This window comes from Anas platyrhynchos, chromosome Z, assembly GCF_047663525.1.
Source record: "Anas platyrhynchos isolate ZD024472 breed Pekin duck chromosome Z, IASCAAS_PekinDuck_T2T, whole genome shotgun sequence".
NCBI lineage: Eukaryota > Metazoa > Chordata > Aves > Anseriformes > Anatidae > Anas > Anas platyrhynchos.
In genome coordinates, this window is record NC_092621.1 from 46,631,723 (window position 1) to 46,653,904 (window position 22,182).

Genomic DNA, 22,182 nt, shown 5'->3' on the forward strand with positions numbered 1-22,182 from the left:
TTATATATATATTAATTTTATGAGACTGTAGCTGTTACCTAAATTAATAAGAAGGGACAGCTTTCCTTTAAGTAATTCCAGGGTGATATGGTCTCCATTTTGTCCTTCTCTGTGGAGGAGAATTCCATCACTTTGCATTGTCTTAAACTTCAGAGAAATCACATCTTTCAGTGTACTCATGAGTTTTTGATTAAATGTGTAAATTAGACAACTTTTCCCATCAAAACCAACCACCTCGGACCCTAGAAGTAAAGAAATGAAAGATAATGTATAATGCTATGTCTAAAAGGAACAGTTGTGGATTATTTCAATAAAATATGAAGTCCCACTAATACTGTTAGTTTACCTCTGCCCAGTAGAGTGTAGCTCGTTTCTGCTATTCCTGTTCTTGTCTAAATGTTAAGACTGTTCTAATGATGTCTTTATCACTTAATAATAAAGCAAGGTAAACAGAAGAGATTCTGGTTTGTGTTCCAATATAACACCACACCACTCAGATTGGTGTCATCTGCAAACTTGCTGAGGGAGCACTTAATCCTATTGTCTATGTCACTGTTGAAGACAGTGAAAAACACTGGTCTCAAGACAGACCCCTTGGGGGACAAAATTCATCAATATCCTCCACCTGTACATAGACCATTGACCACTACCTTCTGGGTGTGGCCATCAAGACAATTCTTATCCATTGGATTGTCCACCCAACAAATCCCTATCTTTCCAATTTGGAGATTAAGATGTTGTATGGGACCATGTCAAAGGTTTTACAAAAGTCCAAGTAGATGACATCAGTCGGTCTTGCCTTGTTGACTGATGGAGTTACTTTGTCATAGAAAGCCACCAGATTGGTTAGGCACAATTTGCCCTTGGTGAAGTCATGCTGGTTGTGTCAGATCACCTCCTTGTCCTGTATGCACCTTAACATTACCTCCAGGAGGACCTGTTGCATGATCTTGGCAAGCACAGAGGTGAGGCTCACTGGTCTGTAGTTTGCCAGGTCTTCTGTTCTACCCTTTTTTAAAATGGGAGTGATATTTCCCTTTTTCCAGTCACTGGGGACTTTGCCTGACTGCCGTGATTTTTAAACTGTGATGGAGAGTGGCTTGGCGACTATATCAGCCAATTCCCTCAGGACCTTGGGGTGCATATCATCAGGGCCCATAGACTTGCAGTTAGTAAGTTACTTCAGGAGGTCCTGAACTTGCTCTTTGCTTACAGTGGGGGGGACTCTGCTCCTCCTGCCCCTGCCTAGAGAGGAAGTTTGGGGAGTTTGGGGGCAAAAGAGATGGAGGAAGTCTGACCAGTTTGAAGACTGAGGCAAGGAAGTTTTAAGTACCTCTGCCTTCTCCTCATCTGTTGTTACCATTTCTCTGTCTTCCTTTGTCGGAAGTGATACACTCTCTTTAGTCTTTCTCTTGTGGTCAGTGTACCCGTAGAACCCCTTCTTGTTATTCTTTGCATCTCTCACCAAATTTAGTTCTGTCAGTGCCTTGGCTTTCCTGCTCCCATCCCTACACATCTGAAAAGCATTTCTGTCTCTTCCCTTCTGCCTCAATCTGACCAGCAGGTCCTTGCTCAGCCATGCCAGTTTTCTGCCCTTCCTGATTATAATACAGGGGAATGAAGAGTTATTGTTCTCTAAGGAAAAAAATCCTTGATGGGTTGCCAGCTTTGATGTGATCCTAAGGACCATGTCCCGTGAAATTTCATCCACTAATTCTCTGAACAGCTGGAAGTTCACTCTTCTGAAGTTCAAGGTGCTGACTTTGCTCTTAGTCAAGCCTATATCCCTCAAGATCAGGGCATTGTCACTGCACCCCAGACTTCCTCCAGTCTTAACCTCTTTAATAAGCTCTTCTGTATTGGTGAGCACCAGGTCCAGTACTGCTTCTCCTCTGGTTCGTTTGTCTAATACCTGGATGAGAAAGTTATCCTCAGTGGACTCCATGAGTCATGGATTGCTTACCACCACATGGTTTTCCTGGTAAACATCTGGCTGGTTGAAATTCCCCAGGAGGATAAGAGTCTCTGAGCATGATGCTTCCTGTAGTTAAAGCAAGAAGTCCTTTTCAACAGGCTCCTCCTGATAAGGTGGCCTGTAGTAGACCCCAACCAAAGGATGTCCATCGTTGGTCTGGTCCTTAATTTTCAGCTACAGGCTCTCAACCTGCTCTTGGCTGTCTCTCAGAGGGAACTCTTCACAATCTATCCATTTCTTAACATAGAGGGCAACACACCCACTCTTTCTTCACTGTCTGTCTCACTTTTAAAGCTTCTAGCTCTCTGTTTCAACATTCCATGTGTGTGAATCACCCTACCACATTTCCGTGATAGCAATTAGATCATAGTTTTCTAACTGCAATGTCGCTTCCAGCTCCTGCTTGCTTCCCATGCGGCATGCATTGGTGTAGAGGCACTTCAGCTGGGCTAAGGGCCATGTCACCTTTTTAGAGGAGTCCCTCCTAATTCCTGTGGGATGATTCATGTGTTTCCCTGCCATTTATAAAGTATTGGCATTCAGTGGTTCTCCTACACTTACAGGTACATCCTCTCTCCCCCATCAAGTGTACTTTAAAGCCCTGCTAGAGTCTAGCCAGCTTTCTGCCCAAAACACTCTTGCCCCATTTGATTAGGTGTGTCCCATCCTGTAGCAGCATGTCCAGTCTCTCAAAAACACACCTGAGATCATAGAACCCGAAACCTTGATCATGGCACCAGCTATGCAGCCACCCATTCAAGTTATCCATATGCTGCCTCCTCTGTGGGTCCCAGTCTCCAGCTGGGAGGATTAAGAAGAACAGTACTTGTGCTCCTGATCCCTTCAGAATTTTTCCAAGGGACATAAAGGCCCTTTTGATGTTTCATAGCCTCTTTCTTAAGGCTCAGTTGTCCCTACTTGAAAAAACAGAAATGGGTGATAGTCCCTCTGGCTTGATCAAGCTTGGTAGCCTCTTTGTGATGTCACAAATACAGGTCTCAGGCAGGCAGAAAATCTCTTCTGAGATACTGTCTGTGTGGCAAATGGTTGCCTTATGCCTCTCAGAGCAGAATCTCCATTTACCAACACACTCAACACTTTTTTTAATGAATCTGGTTCTTAAAGAACTTGTATGTTGTTCTACCTTTTTACAGTTGCACTTTCCTGAGTCTTGACCATTACCACTGTTGTTGACATCCACTCCTTTATTGAGCCCCAGAGAATGGTATCTGTTGTGTAGGAGCACTTCTGGGGCAACGGGGAGATTCTTAACTCTGCTCAAAACAGAGACAAGGATCTTAGCTTGTGAGTTCATCAATTCTGCTGGCTTCAGGTTGGAAACCATTTTATCCCTCCCTTGAGGGGATTTAAGACAAGGCTGTTGCTCAGCCCCCACCAATGTTGATACCATGTGTTGATTTTGGGACTTTTGCTCTCACGATTTTTATGAATCTCTCCTGATTGACACTACTTATCAAATATAAACAATGCAGACCTCAAATTGACCCTGAACAATTCCATCGTCATTCTTAGGCACTCCCCATTAGGTCCATTGGTTTACATATCTCAAATTTGTTTAAGTGTTTTCTAACCTGATCCTTCTCCACTGAGGGTCTCCTGCGCTCTGTACTTTTCTCCTGCATTTTCAAGTACCTTAGATTCCTGAAATCAAGACTTAGCAGCAAATGTTCAAGAGGACATTGATTACCTTGGCCTTGTCCATGTCTTTTAGTAGCAGATGCCCTGTTCCCAGTGCTCAGCAGTGGATCCACATTTTCCTTAGTCTTCCTTTTACTGCTGTATACCTGTTGAATCACTTCTTATTGTCTTTCATGTCCTTTAACAGATTCAAATCCAAGTGTGCTTTGGCTTTCCTAACGAAACCCCTGCATGCTTTGACAATGTCTCTGTACTCCTTCTGCATCACCTGACCTTGTTTCCACCTCTTTTACTGTTTCCACCTCTTTTTCCACCGCTTTTATTGTCTGAGTTCATTTAGAAGTTCCTTGCTCATCCATGGTGATCTTTATTTGATTTTCTGTTTGGATGGACCTTTCTTGGGCTTGGAGGAAATTATTCTTTAAAATCAGCCAGGATCTCTCTTCTTTCTGTGACCATCTTCTATGTCACTTTTCCAATTATGTCCCTGAGCATGAAAACAAATTTGCTCTCCTGAAGATCAGGACTGTTGTGATGTTGTCTCTCTTCTTCTCTTCTTTCAGGATCTTGAGCATCACAGTCTCATGGTTGTCATAACCAAGGATGTCCTGACTTTTACATCCCCAATCAGTGTTTGTTTGTCTGTAAGTATCAGTCCAGAAGAGAATATAATTTAGTCAGCTGCTTGAACATCTGCATTGGGGAATTATTATCAAAGAATTCCATAAAAGACTTGGATTGTTAGTTCCTTTTTGTGCTTTCTCTCTAAGAGATACCAGTGTGATTGAAGTCCCCAGTTAGAATGAGGTCCTGAGAACCTAAGACTTCTTCCAGTTGTCTCAAGAAGGCCTCATCTATTTCTCCCATAACAGACAGTTTATACCAGACATCCACCACAATGCCAGCATTGTGCTGACATTTGGTCAACCATCTAATCCTATATTAACTCTGATGTAGCTCATCAACAGTACCCAGGAAGAGATTCATTTATCCCTGCTGTTCTCGTAACAGAAATGGCAATTGCTCTCCTCACTGCCCTGGATGATCCTGGGATGATCCTGTCTAAACAACTTGTATGAATCCATGGCACCATTCCAGTCATGTGAGCTATCTCAATATGTGTTTATGGTCAAAATGAGATTGTAGTACTCAACCACATGAAGACCTCAGTTCTTTCTCTTTGCTCGCTATGTTGTGTATGTTAGCATGCAGGTACTTCAGGGAGGTGTCTACTTGTGTTGATTTCCCAGGCAAAGTGTTAAAACATTCCCCATCATGTCATCCTCACAGCAGCAATTCCCTGCTTGTGTGCATGCACTTGAGATGTTCATTCTTGTGTCCTGGTTTGTTGTTTTCAAGGTGTGTTTTCCACATCACCCTGCAGCCTCTATTTTTCAAGTCTGTGACTTCTTCACTTGATTTTGGGTCATCATCTCCCTCCCTCGTCATTTCTAGTTTAGAGCTCTCAAAAGGTTTGGTACTCTTTTGGAAAATATGCTTTTGCTCTACATGGTAAAGTGGACCTGTCTCTTATTCCTAGCAGCCCTTGATTCTCAAAGAGTGTCCTAAGGATGTTAAACCTGAAACGTTGCTGATACAAACTGCACAATGAGAATCACAGGACCCACTCATTCTTCCTCAAGTACTATTCTCTTAACAGCAGAAACAATTATATAATATAAAAGAATATCTGTCAAAATCATTACAAATTGAATGAAACACAAAGGAACAGATAACAGTATAGAGTATTTGCAGTTCATAAGAAGAAAAATTCAATTGTCCTTGAAAGATACATTTGTGAAGTAAATGAAGATGTAAAAGACATTTATTTTTCAGCTGGATGCTTAACTTTTTCCACAACAATGGAAAACCCCATGATCTATTTACTAATTTTATTTAATTAAAAAAAAAAAAAAGAAAAAAAAAAAGAATATAAATATATAAATATATATGCACATACACACACATATATTGTGTTTATAATGTGTTTATTTCTCCAAATTGTCACCATGGAAATTAACTCCATTCAAATTAACTACAGTACTTAAAGTCAGCTATTTATGTTCCATTTTCAAGAACTGTTACCAAAAGAATGCAGCTGTATTCTGAAGTATATAGCTCCTTGATTTTCCATACATCTTGATAATGTACATGTTATGAAGAATTGATTTATGAAGAGTACAATGAATAAATATTACATTCTACCAAAAAATAAATTCTAGGATGACTATTTTACTTCATTATGTCACTGAATGAATGTAGATAGTAAAAGTATTTATCAATTTTAAATTAAAATAATGGATGTAAGTCTAATACTTCAATAAAAAGTTCAATAATGTAACTTTGTATATTGTCAAGTATATAAGAAATCAGCTAGATAGGTATATTCTTAAGAGGTAATAGTAACAGTAGGGTTTGTTTGTTTGGAAATATACTCTTGCTATATGTTAATGAGACAAAAGTATAAATGACATTTATCCCTGGTCTCTAAAATCCTGTTCACTGTTCTGCAGCACTAGTTCCGAAGAAGCAAAATCAACTCAGCAATATTTGGAAAATAACAGAAACAAACTTCCCCACAAATGAAGATTGTGAAAGGACTACAGAGGTTGAGCAAAATTGTTATAAAATTTCTCACATATGCTCTAATTCCACCATCTGTTCATAATGACTAAAAATAAATTGAAAGAGTGATAAATTGTGAGAGATAAAGCTTGGATCTACTGAAGTGTATGTTATCAAGACAGAAAGAATGAGTCCAAATGCCCAAGGTGTCATAATTTTTTCCTGCTTCATTTTAGCTAACACCTACCAGCTTTGAATAGCATCTAGATTTGAACATCAATCTCTATGCACTTTCTGTGTTCCACAGAATCACAGAATGGTTAAGGTTGGAAGGAAGCTCTGGAGTTCATCTAGTCCAATGATCCTTCCAAGCAGGGTCACCTGAGAGCACTCTGCACAGGACTGCATCCTGAGTTTTGAGTATCTCCAGACTAGAAGACCACAGCCTCTCTGGGCAACCTGTTCCAGTGTTTGGATATCCTCACAGAAAGAAATGTTTTCTCACAGGTTATAAATAAGGAAAAAAAAAAATATATATATATATATATATATATAAATACGTATATATATATATATATATATATAAGGTTGAATAACTTTATGAACTTTTTTTTTTTTTTTTTTTTTTTTTTCCCCACAGTTTAAAATATGTCTTAATCAAATCAATACTATCAAAATCCTTAGTAAACTGTGAAAGTATCTTTGGAAACTATGAAATGCCTTTGAGAAGCTGGAAGTCCTGGGAGCCTACTCATACATCAGATGATCAGATGTTTTAGTGGTCTTGAGCAATAGCTTTAGTTGCAATAGCTTTCTTTGGAATATGCTGATTTGTTTGTTGTTGATCTTTTCACTTAATGCAATAGTTCAGTTAATGCTCTACAGGGTAAGACTCCAAACTGTCTGTCATTTTTAACTGTTTCTAGGTATCCTTATTTCTGACCAACTATATTAAAAAAAAAAAAAAAAAAAAAGAGAGAGAGAGAGAAATCTGATCACTGGCCCTTGACAGTTTGGGAAAGCAGACGTGAGAAGGTACATGAGGCTCAAAAAAGTTAGGTAAATCAAGACATAAATATTGCTTTAAACAAATCCTTGCAGAAATAAATAAATAAATATATAAATGAATAAATAAGTGATATGTTAAAATTATTCATAATAATTTAAACCATGTAATCATAATAATTTATAAATTATTTAAATTATTATATAAATCATATATAAACATTCCAAAAGTTGGACTCAATGATCATTGTAATGATCCTTCCAACCTGGAATATTCTACAATCCTAAGATTCTCTATGTAACTATATATAGAATATAATCTTAAATATACACAAACATTTAAACTAAACTATTGTGCAAGCCATTATCTTGCTCATTTAATACAGTGAGAACTCTTTCAGATTGAGTACACGCTCAGCAAATTTACAGATGACACCAAGCTGAGTGGTGTGATTGATACAATAGAAAGAAGGGATGGCATCCAAAGGGGCCTGGACAAGCTTGAGAAGTGGACCCACATGAACTGTATGAGGTTCAACAAGTCCAAGTGCAAGGTGCTGCACCTGGGTTGGGGCAATCCTGGACATGAGTACAGAATGGGAGAAAAAAATCATTGAGAGGAGCCCTGAAGAGAAGAACTTGTGGGTTCTGATGGATTAAAAGCTTGACATGAGACAACAGCGTGTACTTGCAACCCAGAAGGCCAACTAAATCCTGGGCTCCATCAAAAGAGGAGTGGCCAGCAGGTTGAGGCAGGTGATTGTCCCCCTTTACTCTGACCTTGTGAGACCCCACTTGGAGGGGTTACACTACTGCATGTAGGTCTGGGACCTCCAGCACAAGAAGGATGTGGATCTGTTAGAACAGGTCCAGAGGACAGCCATGAAGATGATCTAGGGTCTGGAGTACCTTTCAACTCAGAGAAAGAAACTCAGAAAGAACTGGGCCTGCTAAGCCCACAGAAGAGAAGGCTCCAAGCTGACCTTGTCGCAGATTTTCAGTACTCAAAAGGGAGTTTATAGAAAAAGATGAAGAAACAACTTTTTGCTAAGGCAGACGATGATTGGACAAGGTTAAACTAAAAGAGGGGAGATTTAAATTAGAGATTAGAAGGAAATTATTCTCTCAGATGGTGGTGAATCTCTGGAACAGGCTGTCCAGAGAGGTTGTGGAAGCCCCATCCCTGGAGATGTTCAAGACCAGGCCGGATGAGGTTCTGAGCAACCTGATCTAATGGGTGGCATACCTGTCCATGTCAGGGGGGTTGGAACTATATGATCTATGAGGTCCCTTCCGACCCAAGTCATTCTATGATTCTACGACCTGGGGATCCTGTTGGACACCAAGTTGAACATGGGCTAGTGGTGTGCCCTTACAGCAGAGAAGGCTCATGGTATTCTGGGCTGTGTTAAACAAAACACTGTCAACAGATTAAAGGAAGTAATCCTTCCTCACTCCTCAGGACTGCTGAAGCCACACTGGAGTACCGTGTCCAGTTCAGAGACCTCCAGCACAAGAGAGACATGGAATTCCTGAACAGTGTCCAGTGAAAGGCCAGGAGGATGGTGGGAACTGGAGCCTCTTTCTGGTGAGGAAAGGCTGAGAGAGTGGGGACTGCTTAGTCTGGAGAAGAGAAGGCTCAGGGGTATCTTATCAATATATACGTAAATACTTGAAGGGATAGTGCAAAAGGATGTAGCCAGGCCTTTTTCATTGGTGGCCAGAGAGAGGACAGCTGGCAGTGCTCACAAACTGAAACACAGGAGGTTCCTTCTGAATAACAGGAAACACTTAATTGTTCAAGTGACTGAACACTGCCACAGGTTGGCCAGAGAGGTTGTGGAGTCTGCCTCCTTGGAAATATTCAAAAGCCATCTAGACATGGCCTGGAGCTACTGGCTGTAGGTGGCTATTCGTCTGAGCAGCGGTGTTGGACCAGATGACAACCAGAGGTTCCTTGCAACCTAAAACATTCTGTGAAAACATCCTGCCTGCCTGCTCTTAACCCAGGAAGCCACAGAAAAGATTCCAGCCCCAGCAACCCCAGCAGCTCCCCAGCAGTTACCATGGTTACTTAATACTGCTTAAAGAGAAAACAATGCAGAGAAGGAGAAAGAAAACTAAGGAACATTACAAACAACTGAATGAGAAAGACAAGAGTTACATGTGGAAAATACAGGGGAGTTCATTAAATGTTGCAAAAAAATCCATAACTAACTACCTAATTGACTATTGTTAAGAGGCAAAAATGGAATATCTATTTTTTTTTTTTTTTTTTTTCTGGATGTAAGCTTAACAAACATATAAAATGTGACAGTTTTCGGCCTTAAATAATTTATAATCAAAAATGTGTCCTGTATTAAAAATAAATAATGAAATAAACACATGGAAATATATTAACGTTACAATAACGTTATATCCTATGAATGTCTATCAAAGATATCACTAATATGAAGTTAGTAGATAAAGACAGAACATTAGTACTGATGATATGAAGCTAAGGTATTTAGAGCATGTATTTGCCAGGTATATTACAGAACAGGGAATTTGAAAGCAGTGCTAAAAAATGTCCTGTAAGTATTATTTTACTAAGACAGTAATTACCTCTTTTGAGTATAACAAACATTATTTTCAGTATTATACTGTGGAGTAATGAGATCAGCCTCACATCATCTTTGTAGTTTTAGTTTTAGTTGTGCAACTTGCAACAGATAAGACGGGAGGAAGAGGTTGCTACATTTTCACTTCACAAACACACACACACAAATAAATACAAAAATAAAAAATCTCACACCATTAATACAGACACAATCTTAACCAGCCTGAAGAAAACTTCCACATATGTATCAATATGACATTCTTTATGTAGTTTATTAGAGTAGATAACATATGAAGTAAATATTCTTAATTTAAACTGTTAGAAGCTAAATGAATCGTCATTTTTTTTTTCTTTTTTCTTTTTTTGTTAGTTAGTTTGTTTTTTTGCTTGTTTTCTTACATTATCTTTCTATAGGACCAATCCTGTGGCAAATAAGTAACGTACAATAAAATACATAAAAATGAAACAAAACAAAACAAAACAAAACATAATCTTCCTCTAAAGCAGTTACTGTCACCACAAAATGAATTGTGTAAGTTCTCATTGTGCATATATATACTCATAACAGTGACACTGTCTTCTTTTTATTTTAGAGAATTTTAAGTTTTCTATTTGCACAATGGCAATAAGGACAATAGGGATATCACACAAGAGAGAAATAAAGTATGTTGCAAGGTGTGATAGAGAAAATTACAGGAGTAAATGAACACAATGAAAGTCTAGATTCTAGGCAAGTGAGAAACCAAAACTTCAGATTGGAATTTTTTTGTGAACAAGAGACTGAATAAGGCATAAATGTTGTTGAATACATAAGGTACAGGACCAGGAAGAAGAAAAGCTGATTATTTGTTATTGATGATCAATGGCAGGAAAGAATGCAGTCCTCCTATCAGAGAAGAAACAGGGGGGGACTCACATGAATGTTTATCTGGAAATGAAAAAGTTCAGCCCCGTTTATTTTTTTTTTTCAAAAATAAAAATAAATTAGTCTTGGCACCTAAAAATGTGGAGGAAGTTGAATCTTGTATTTGACAGTTTAAGCAGTGTCATTACCTAGTCCAACCTTTAACCTAGTACTAAAGCACACCATTAGACCATGAAACTAACATGAAACTAAGTTCTAAATCTACACATTTCTTGAAGACCTCCAGGGATGGTGACACAACTGCTTCCCTGGGCTGCTTCTTAAAGTCACACAACCCTTTCAGTATAGAAATTTCTCCTAATCTTCTAAACCTAATCTTTTCATGGTGAAACTTGAGTCATTTCCCCTATTCTTATCACTTGGAGCTTGGGAGAATCTCCATCTCACTATAACCTCTTTTACGGTAATTCTACATAAGGTCTCCCCTGAGCCTTCTCTTCTTTTAACTTAAAGAAAACAAAAAAAAATAAACAAACAAACCACCAAAACAAACCACCAAACAAACAAACAAACAAAAAACCAAACAGCTCCCTTATTTGCTCCTCGAAATACTTGTTTTCTGGACCCATCACCATCTTTGTTGCCCTCTTTTGGACCTTTTCCAGCAACTCATTGTCCTTCTTGTAGTGAGGGACACAAAACTGAACACAGTATTAGAGGTCTGGCCTCACCAGCACTGAGTACGGAAGGACAATCACTTCCCCAGTCCTGCTGGCCACACTGTTCCTGATACAAGCCGGGATGCTCTTGGCCTTCTTGGCCAACTGAGCACAATCCTGGCTCATATTCAGCCATCTATCAACCAGCATCCCCAGGTTCCTTTCCACCAGGTAGCTTTCCAGCCACACTTCCCTAAGCCTATAGCAATGCATGTTTTTTTTATATTTATATATTATTTTTTTTTGTCCCCAGTGCAGGACCTAGCACTTAGTTTTGTTGAACTTCATACAGTTGGCCTCAGCCCATTGGTCCAGCCTTTCCAGACCTCTCTGCAGAACCTTCCTTCCTTTGAGCAGATTGATGGTCACACCAAATTTAGTGTCATCTGCAAATTTACTGAGCGTGTACTCGATCCCCTCCAGATGATTGAATAAAATATTGAAGAGATCTGGCACCAGTACCGAGCCCTAGGGACAGCTTTAGTGACAGACTTTTAACTGGATTTAACTCAATTTACCACAACTCCTTGGGCCACCCAGACAGCTTTTAATCCAACATAGCGTATAGCCATCTAAGCCTTAGGCAGCCAACCTCCTCAGAAGAATTCTGTGGAAAGCAATGTCAAAAGCCTTACTGACATCTAGTTAGACCACATCCACAGCCTTTCCCTCACCCATATCAACAGCTCACATCAACAGCTTCTCCAAATTTAAAGTCATCTGCAAACTTACTCACTGTAACTTGAAGTTCTACATTCAAGTCATTTATGAAAATATTAAAGAGAACTGGCCCTAAAATGGAGCCCTCCAGAACCCATTAGTGACTGGCCACCAGCCTGCTGTAACCCCATTTACTATAACTCTTTGAGCCTGACCTGTCATCCAATTGTCCACCCATCATATTACATATTTATCTGGCTGTATGGTGAATATATATATATATATATATTTTTATTATTATTTTTTTTTTCCCAGAATAATACTGAGAGAAACCTAAATGAAAGCTTTATTGAAATACAAAGAGATTGCAATCTACTGGCCCCGCTTTGTACAGATGTATGAGTGAACTTGTTATAAAAGAAAACTAAGTTCCTTAAAAAGGGCCTTCCCCTCATGTACCCATGTTAGCTATCACCAATGAGCACATTGTACTTTGGGTGTTTATTACTAACTCCCAGAATAAATTTCTCCATAATTTTACCAGACCCTGAAGTGAGACTGACAGGCCTGTATTTACGATCTCTTCTGTCTTACCCTTTCTGAAAATTGGAACAATATTTGCCAGATTCTTTTCCAATGTTCTTGGGAATCTGGAGAGGTCTTATTTGACAGGAATATAAGTTGTCAAATAAGACCTCTCCAGATTCCCAAGAACATTGGAAAAAGATCTTGCAATAACAACTATCTGAGTTCTCTGGGATGAATCCAGCTGGGCCCCACAGACTTATATGCATCCAGATGGAGCAGCAAGTCCCACACAAGTTCAGAGTTGGCTGGGAGTTTTTCTTTACCATAGTCATGGTCCTCCAACTGAGATTTCCAGGTGTCTCAGGGACCGTCATTGGTGCTGAAGACAGAGACAAAGATGACATTACATGTCTTTACTTTATCTGTGTTCTTATTTGTGAGGTGACCATCCTCATGAAGTAATGGACCAACGTCACTTGGTCCATTACTTTGGCCCTCCCTTTGCAGTTAACATATTATAAACAAAATAAATAAATAAATAAATAGATAAATAGATAAAATTAAAGATTAAAAACTCTAATTGACCTCTGGCTGCACGAACAGCAGACAGCTCTCCCTGCAAACAGTAGTAGTAGTCCTCCTATGTCAATCAATTATATACATATAATTTATTTTTCCAACTAAGCTCTATAATAAGATCCATGCACAGCAAAGCCAACCTTCTGCTTCTTCTCCTTGACTTCTGATATTTTGTGATTGTTTGTTATTGTGCTCTTAAGAAGAGGTATTTAAGAAGAGACCAACACTGACGGACACCAATGCCTTCAAATGTAGTTTTTCAGGGGATCTTGCAAACTAGTTCACCAAACAGCTTGAACTCTGCTTTCCCCACATCCAGGGTTGAAGATTTTGTGGCAGTTTTCCTCCTGTCACCAAAGACTTTAAACTCAACTACTTCCTGGTCACTATGGCCAAGATGGCCATCAACTGACACTTCACCCATGAGACCCTGTCTGTGTACAGGCAGAAGGACACCTTCCCTAGTAATCTCCCTTAGTAGCTGTACCAAGAAGTTATCAACAAGATGTTTTAGGAATCTCCTCAACCTGCTTATATCAGCTGTGTGGTACTCCCAGGTCATACCTGGCAAGTTGATTTCCCCCAAAAAGACAGCAGCTGATCTAGACGTAAAGTTCCCTAATGAATATTTCATTGATGTCATCATCCTGGCCAGGTGGTCTATAGTAGACTCCCACAATGACATGCCTTTATTTGTTTTTCCCTTACCCAGAGGGTCTCAACTGTGCCATCACCAGCTGCAAGCTCCATACACTCTAGCCCCTCCATTACATATAGCATCACCACCCCACCTTGCCTGCCCTGCCTATGCCTCCTGAAGAACTTATGGCTTTGCACCAGTTTTACTTATACCAATGATGTTGTAGCTCTGGGACTGATTTAAGGCTTTTAGTTACTCTTTCTTCTTTCTCATGATGCATATATTGATGTAGAAGTATTTCAAATGTGTTTAATTGTACCCAGCACCCCATGGAGTGGACTAAAAGATTTCACTAGCCTGCAGTCTCTCAGGAAAAGTTATAATGTCCAGGAAATCAATATGACAGTAACAGTCAAGCCTTTGCCTGCTAAATGCAGAATCAATTATTATTATTATTTTGTTAATGACAGAAAATATATTGTAAACGTACCACTTAAACAAATATCATCTTTGAAGTATCTGTCAACTGTGTAGAATCATCCCTTATTTCTGGTTTTATCTACTTGTACTGTTACTTGTACTGTCTTGTACTCAAGAACAAGATTATGTGTATATACATGTTCAACATTTTCTTTTCAAGTAGAAAGCACGCTATGCTAAAACAAAAATTTATTTATTTATTTATTTATTTTGGTGGTGGTTGTGGTGGTTTTTCTTTGTTGTTTGTTTGTTTATGAATACCATAAAAAGAGTTTTCAGTAAATTATTTTTTGAATTACATCTATGTGCCACTTATCCCAACACAGGAGCTGGAAAATAAGCATTACATATTGCTAGATGATGCAGAAACAGTGAATTCTGCACATAAACCTATTAAATTGTTTATATTCAATATTAAAACTAAGCTTAGAATTCTAGTTTCAAGTGTAATTGATACAGCAGAATACAAAAATGAATGGATGTTTCATTTAGTTGATTACACAAAACACTTACTGTACATGCATCCATATGCTTCTATACGCATTCCAATTCTGCCATTGGGATTCCAGTCCAAAGGCACAAAGCGGAGAAATCTTGCTTTAATGGAATGTTGAAGCTTGTAGTATACAACACTATCGGCATTTGTGTTTCCAGAAAATGCCTAGAAGAAAATTAAAAACAGATCAGTCACATCCATATTGAATACAGAAATATATTTTCTTATTGCTGATCTTTTCATTTTACACCCTCATCCGTTCAAGAACAACAAATAATAATAATAATAATAACAATGTTAATGAATTAAATAGGAATAACCATTCAATCAAATTTGACTCTTCTAGATCAAGTCAGCTGTCTATTTAGTGCCAAATCATTAAAAACCTCAGAACTTCTGAAATTTAAGTGAATGAAACGTAATTTCTCAAACCAAATGTTCCTTTCCAAAATGTGTAGAACACCCTGGCATTTCAATGTGTTGTACTACCTAATATATATATATTCATAAGATGGTAGAGCAAGCTCTTCGCTTTGCTTTTGCCTAAAGGTCACTTAAATTTCATTAAAATCATATATGATGTGGAGTATGCTGAATACAAAAAAGTTCCATTTATAATTGTGGTGATGTGGAAAGGCTCTGGTTTCCAAATAAAAAGGACAGAGTACTGTGAAAGAATTTAAATTCAGTGTTCTATTGAAAAGGAAAAATATGTTTAAACTTTTTTTTTTTCCCCCAATGGAGGAAAAAACAAAGCAAAAAAAAAAAAAAAAAAGAAAAAAGAAAAAAGAAAGAAAAAGAAAAAGAAAAAAATACATCAGAGAGAGAGAGAAAAAGCTGAATTTAACATATAAGGTTAATTTTCATATTGTTACATTAGGAGACGTAAGGTGTTATTGTTTAACTTGGCCATCAGCACAGCAACACATTCACCCATCTTCCCCCTAGCAGTGGGATGGGGTAGAGAATTGAAAAAAAAAAAAAAAAAAAAAGTAAACGCTTGTGGGTCTGTGGGTCAAGATAAAGAGAGTTTAATAGGAACAGAGAAGAAAAGAATAATTATAATAATGATAATAGTAATAATAATGATGTGTCCAAAACAAGTGATGCACAAGGCAATTGCTCATCTCTCACGGAGCAATGCCCATCTTAAACCCGAGCACTGGTCTCCCCCCACCCTGGCCAGCCACCTCATATTAATTTTTCAGCATGATATCTTATGGTATGGAATATCCCTTTGGCCAGTCTGGGTCAGCTGTCCTGGTTCTTTCTCTTCCCAGCTCCCTAATGAACCCCCAGCCTCCTCACTGGCAGAATGGTATGAGCAGCTGAAAAGTCCTTTGCTTAGTGTAAGCACTGCTCTGCAACAAGTAAAGATATCAACATTATTCTCATCCTAAATCCAAAAAACAGCACCATACCAGCTACTAGGAGGAAAATTAACTACATCCTAACTGAAACCAGGACATAAGAAAATATAAAACGAACATAAAAACAAGGAACTGTAATAATAAAAAATTAGTAGCAACTTAAAAACTAGTATATTTTTTGATTTTGCTGGTTACATTAAGACCTCCCTCCCCTCCCCCTCCCCCCCCTTTTTTTTTCCCCCTCATTGCCTGTTTGTGTTATATGAAATAATTTGTTCACACAATTGGGATTTAAATATTTGATGCATAAAACATAAATAGTTTTCTGAAATGTTTTCATTAGCAGAAATAAAAAGATTATACATTTCTGGACAGATGGAAAATGCTGTTGCTCGAGTTATAAGCAACAGAGCTAGTGGCTGCAAAAGTATATAGAAAACAAAAAGTCTACACTTTTAAAGTTCTCTTTACATAGCTTTTTGAAGCATAGATGAGCTTCATTCTATTTGTTATGTATCCTCCCATCATGAAACTTTTGAATTTCCTTCCCTTGCACGAGTCAAATTTCTGTATAAATTCTAATCTCTGAAAATTCAGTAGAAAAAATAATAATAATAAAGAAATAAAGAAATAAAGGAAAGAAAACAGAAAGCAACTAGTGAATGTGCTCATTACAGATAACCTGTTGAGCTAGTAATAAGCAATGAGAGTTAGTGACTGAATATCTATACCACTTTCAGCTTCATGCTTTGTGATTTAACTATCACAGTGGGTGAAGCTGGAAAGACTGTAAAATAAACACCAGAGAACTAATATTTCCAAGGTGAGAGCACTCCAGACCTCTTGTTCCTTCAAATCCTTATTTGCAGCCTGTAACAAATGTAGGTGCTAGAGAAAGTGTCAATTAGTTTGTTGACTGAACCAGAACCAGACCCCAGACGATTAAATACTGGAAGTAAATGAAGTGTTCAATTAAGATTTTTTATTTTTTTTTCAAGATCATTTTAAGAGAGCAGCCACCTCATTAAAATTAGTTCTTAAATTTTAGAAATGGAATGCATATTGCCTTTCTTTTTTTTTTTTTTTTTATTCAGTATGTACTTAACCCATGTGTTATTAATTTAAAAATATATATTTAATTCAATAACAGCCTAAAAGTAATTCACGCTAGTCCTTAAATGATTCAAGCTGTCCAGTTTATAAATTGATACTTTTAGTTTCCATTTTATAAAGATTTTATCTGAAAAGAGCTAATTTTTAATATGTATCGATTAAGTATCAAATAAATTTTTATTGCTTGATTTTAAACAATTTAAAGATTAAAATACACAGTTTGAGGTTATTATTATTATTATTAGTTTAATTATTATTATTATTTCAATACTTTTTTACAATAAAATGAAAGAGGAAGCAATCAGTTTTCCTTCAGAACTTAAGGAATGCCTGTAGCCTAACAAATAAACTGAAGACTTGTTAGAGGAAATGTATACAAAGTATGATACATTCCTGTCTATACAGTACATCAAAATTATGGATTGGTGGGGTTTGAAGGGACCTTAAAGATCATACAATTTCATATAATTAACACCCCCTATCCCCAATAGGGAAACCTACCCCTACATCAGGCTGATCCCACCAGGCCTTAACATTTCCAGGGATGGGGCATCCACAGCCCACAGCTTCTCTGGGCAACCTCACCACTGTGAGGCACTGGAAAAATTACTGTTTAACAGTCTGATCCAGTAATCATTTAAATACACTAAAATTAGAGCTATGTAATATGCTACCTTCCTCTCATCCCTGCCACCTTTAGACAATTCAGATCACTTCATTCTTGTACCAAATCACTCAAAGGGAACATATCATTAGTTTTAGATTATGTAGGAAGCAGAGTCCTCACAACACACACAGACATCTGATGATTAAAAAAAAATTATGTGACCCTTGGCTAACATGAATGTTACGTGTAATAAGCATTGTGTTTGCATAAATATTAATGGCTTGTAAAGCTAACCCTTCTAATACAACTGCTTACTGATTCTGATTTCCTGCTTTTAGAAACACTATACTTTACTGCTATTGGCATTACATTGGCATGAAAATGTATCATGTTTCTCAGATAATGTTGTTTTTTTTTTGCACATGGAAGTGCAATACTACAGTATAAACTTAAATGGTAAAAAGAGCACTCAGCAGTACAGATATGTAAGCAGACAGCTCTTCATGTTCATGCCCTATTTTATTTCATGAAGGGAGAACACCAGGCTGGTGCAATGGCCTTAAATGGGGACCTAACCTCTGTGAGGAATGTTTTAACAATTCGTGTCAATAAAGAACAGTCCTGTCTGCCTCTGGGTCCTGCACTGGCAATTTAATTCTTGAACCACAGATGCAGTGTGTCCCAGTCTCCCCCTGATTCTAGTCAATTTATCAAGTCTTCAGAAAATACTCCTCAAATTTATGAACCTGTTTGCTTTTGTTATTCTGAACTTCTATTTCTAACAGTTACAGCTTTTTTTTTTTGTCTTCTTCGAGATTAACTTCTTCGAGATTAACTTAACACTGCTATAGGTGTGACTGTCCCTGTGAATGGCTGGTGAGGAATGTTTTAATTACTCGTGAAGTAGAAAAGACTGAGTTTTTATTACTCGTGAAGAAGAAAAACTTGGAGAGGAAGACTATGAGCCTTCAGCATGAAAGACCCCTAGAGACCCCCAGAGGGACCACTGGAGACTGATGTGCATGCTCCAGTAGGAGGGACTGGACCCCGGAAGCTAATTATAATAACCTATTTTTTTTAGAAGTAGTAATGAATATGTATTAGTCTAGGAGCATAAAAATCAGCTACTTAATGTAACTGGGGTGCGTCCTGGTGGAGTGGAGACTCCCACTGCACCCAGCGCTGTTTGCTTACTTCTATTCTTTTAATAAATCCTATTTTTTTATTTAATCCTATTTTGAAGACTGAGCCATTTATAACACCTCTAACCTGTTTTAACCCTCACACCCACTATCTAACCTGCACCATTATGATTATGATTATGGTTATTATGATTATGATTATGATGATGATGATGATGATGATGATTATTATTATTATTATTATTATTATACCTCAAGCTATTTTAACCCTGCTTTGAAGGTAGAATTATCTAATTTATTATGCCATCAGAGATCACTTGTGTGCTCCAGGATGTATTAGTAAAGTGATATCTTTTGTGGATTTATAGCTCAGAAAGGTTTTGAAGGCAAGCTTATGCCAAGACAAGTTAAAAGATAAATTATTTATTTCCCTCTCAATTCTCTATCCAGAAAGAAAGGAAATGCGTTTTTAGACACAAGTGTCATGTCCTAAAGTTCCTCATCTAGTAAAAAGAAAAGCTTTCCATTTTTAAAACCCTGTGTGAGACATGTGTTGTGTATTCTAAGACATACTTTAGGTATCCATAACAGATTATACTTATTAATGAATGTGAAAACTGTAAAACATGTTATAGGACTAAATATTAGGCATAATTTTAACATATTTTGTGAATTTATTGTAACAAACTTTGATAAATAAATATATTTATATATATACTACTTCATATTACATAAAAATTAAAATTTAATTTTGATTTCATGCAGTTACTCTCATTTCATGTTTAATTACAAGAATTAGAACAGGACCCCAACGTAGATAATTTTATCATAATAAGTTCAGCAAATGAGGTAGTAAAGCTCCTAAAGAAACGTTTGTGGTTCTCAACTGTTTCTGAATTCTACAAAGAACACCAGTAAAAGCAGCCAACAAAATCAGTATGAAATAGATAGAGCTGTTCCTATAACATATTTGCTGTTTTTGCATGATGTTGCTCATGATTTGCAAATGCTAAGAAGCCACGTTGCCTGTACAAGTCTTTCTGTTTCTGGGAGATGCCAAAACTACAGTTGGTATTAGTGCCAGGGGGAGTCATGAAAGGAATAAAAATCCCAGTAAATTACTGACAATTTGTTCGGCTTGGAGCATCATCCAAACTTCAGTAGGACTGTTGTAATATTAATTCATTCTGTGATCTTCTCAGAGTTCAAAACAGGGAGCTCAAAATAAAATATTTTCTTACCTAATTCGAGAGCTATATTTGGTTTCTTATATTAGGTTAACTATTTAGATCTCTGTAACAAATAGGATGCTTATTCAAGCTAACATAGCACACAATGCAACTAACATCAATGTCAATGCAATATTCAGTTCACAAGAATCCAGTCATTTCATGGTCTGTGATCCTTGTGAGTCCCTTCCAACTCAGGATAGTCTTTTTTAGGATATATACATATATATATGTGTGTGTGTGTGTGTATATGTATGTATGTGCATATTTTTATTTATTTTTCATTCAGACTCTTCCTTCCCATCCCATTAACTGTATGAAGATATTGTTAAGCTTTTGGAGTTGGTCTTGAAAGTCAAAAGGTATGAGCTGTTTAGTTATAGTGGAAATATGAATGTGAAAGTCCTTCTTTTTGACCAGAAAACAATGTACCAGATGACAACCTCCTTTACTTGATTACTTGACTGGAATTATGGCTAGGACAAAATATGACTGGAGGAAGTAATTCTGTCTCTCTACTCCACTCTTCTGAGACTCCAACTGGAGTGCTGCATTTAGTTCTGAGGCCCTCAGCATAAGAAGGACATAGGCATCTTGCACTGAGTCCAGAGGAGGGCCGTGAAGATGATCATGGCTAGAGTACCTCTTCTATGAAGACAGACTAAGGGTTTGTTTAGCCTGGAGAAGAGTTTTTAGCCTGGGGAGAGTTTATAATGACCTTTTCAGTACCTAAAGGCCTTTCAGGTCCCTTCCAACCATTAAACCACTCTATAATTCTATGACTCTATAAAATGACCAAAGATTTATGCAAAAACTGACAAATGTGTTAGCTATAAAATACTGGTAGTGATGCATTAAGCGATGCATATGTGCATTAAGTATGCATTATGTGATGCATTAAGTTACATGCTGTACTTTATAATAGTCCTTGTCTATGAATTGTTTGTAGATATAGTTGAACTGTACTAAAGTAATCTTCAGTTGACAAAAGCATATGTTGTACATACTCATAAATCTACATGAACATAAAGTATATAACATTAACATAAAAGAACATAAAATAAGGATGTATTAATCACAATATGGTTAATATATACCAGGTAAAATAAAATAACAAATAAAGTAACAAATAAAATAAAATAAAATAAAATAAAATAAATAAAATAAAATAAAATAAAATAAAATAAAATAAAATAAAATAAAATAAAATAAAATAAAATAAAATAAAATAAAATAAAAAAATAGTAGAAAATGTCAAAAATTCTTGTTCTAGTAAATGTCCACTGTTTGTAACATCTTCTGCTACCCCTGTAAGATCATACTCCAGTTGTCAAGTTCTGATGCATTTGCATGTTATGCACATTAAATTCACAATGCTATCTTTGAAGGAAAAATAGCTGACTAGATACAGCAATAACATGATTACCAAGCAAAACTGTTTGGGCCTTAAAATTGCTGTCATACTGCAAATGCATCACAGAATCACAGAATGGACGAGGTTTGAAGGAACCTGTGAAGATCATCCAGTACAACCCCTCTGCAGAGCAGAATCACCTTGAACACATTGCACAAATGGCATCCAGGTGGGTTTTGAATATCTCCAGAGAAGGAGACTCCACAACCTCTCTGGGAAACCTGTTCCAGTGCTCTGTCACCCTTACAGCAAAAAAGTGCCCTCTCATATTCAGATGGAACCTCCTGTACTTCAGTTTGTGCCCGTTGTCTCTTGTCTTGTCACTGGGCACAACTGAAAAGAGACTGGCTCCATCATCTCAACACCCTCCCTTCAGATATTTATATATATTAATGACGTTTCCCCTCAGTCTTCTCTTTTCCACACTAAACAGGACTGGTCTCTCAGTCTGTCCTCATATGACAGGTGCTCCAGTCCTCTAACCATCTTCACAGCCCACCTCTGAACTTGCTCCAGTGGTTCTATGTCTCTCTTGCA

General features: G+C 37.4%; 1 protein-coding gene across 2 annotated transcripts in view; it reads right to left on the reverse strand.

Moving 5' to 3' along the window:
• The window catches only part of CNTNAP4 (contactin associated protein family member 4), a 231,814-nt gene that overhangs the window by 81,164 nt on the left and 128,468 nt on the right, over positions 1–22,182 (reverse strand). For both annotated transcript variants that reach the window (XM_072031392.1, XM_072031391.1), the window contains exons 4-5: positions 14,788–14,935; positions 39–242 (exon numbers count right to left, since the gene is read on the reverse strand). In XM_072031392.1, coding sequence (XP_071887493.1) covers positions 39–242; positions 14,788–14,935 — 352 coding nt within the window. The remainder of the gene's footprint in view (positions 1–38; positions 243–14,787; positions 14,936–22,182) is intronic.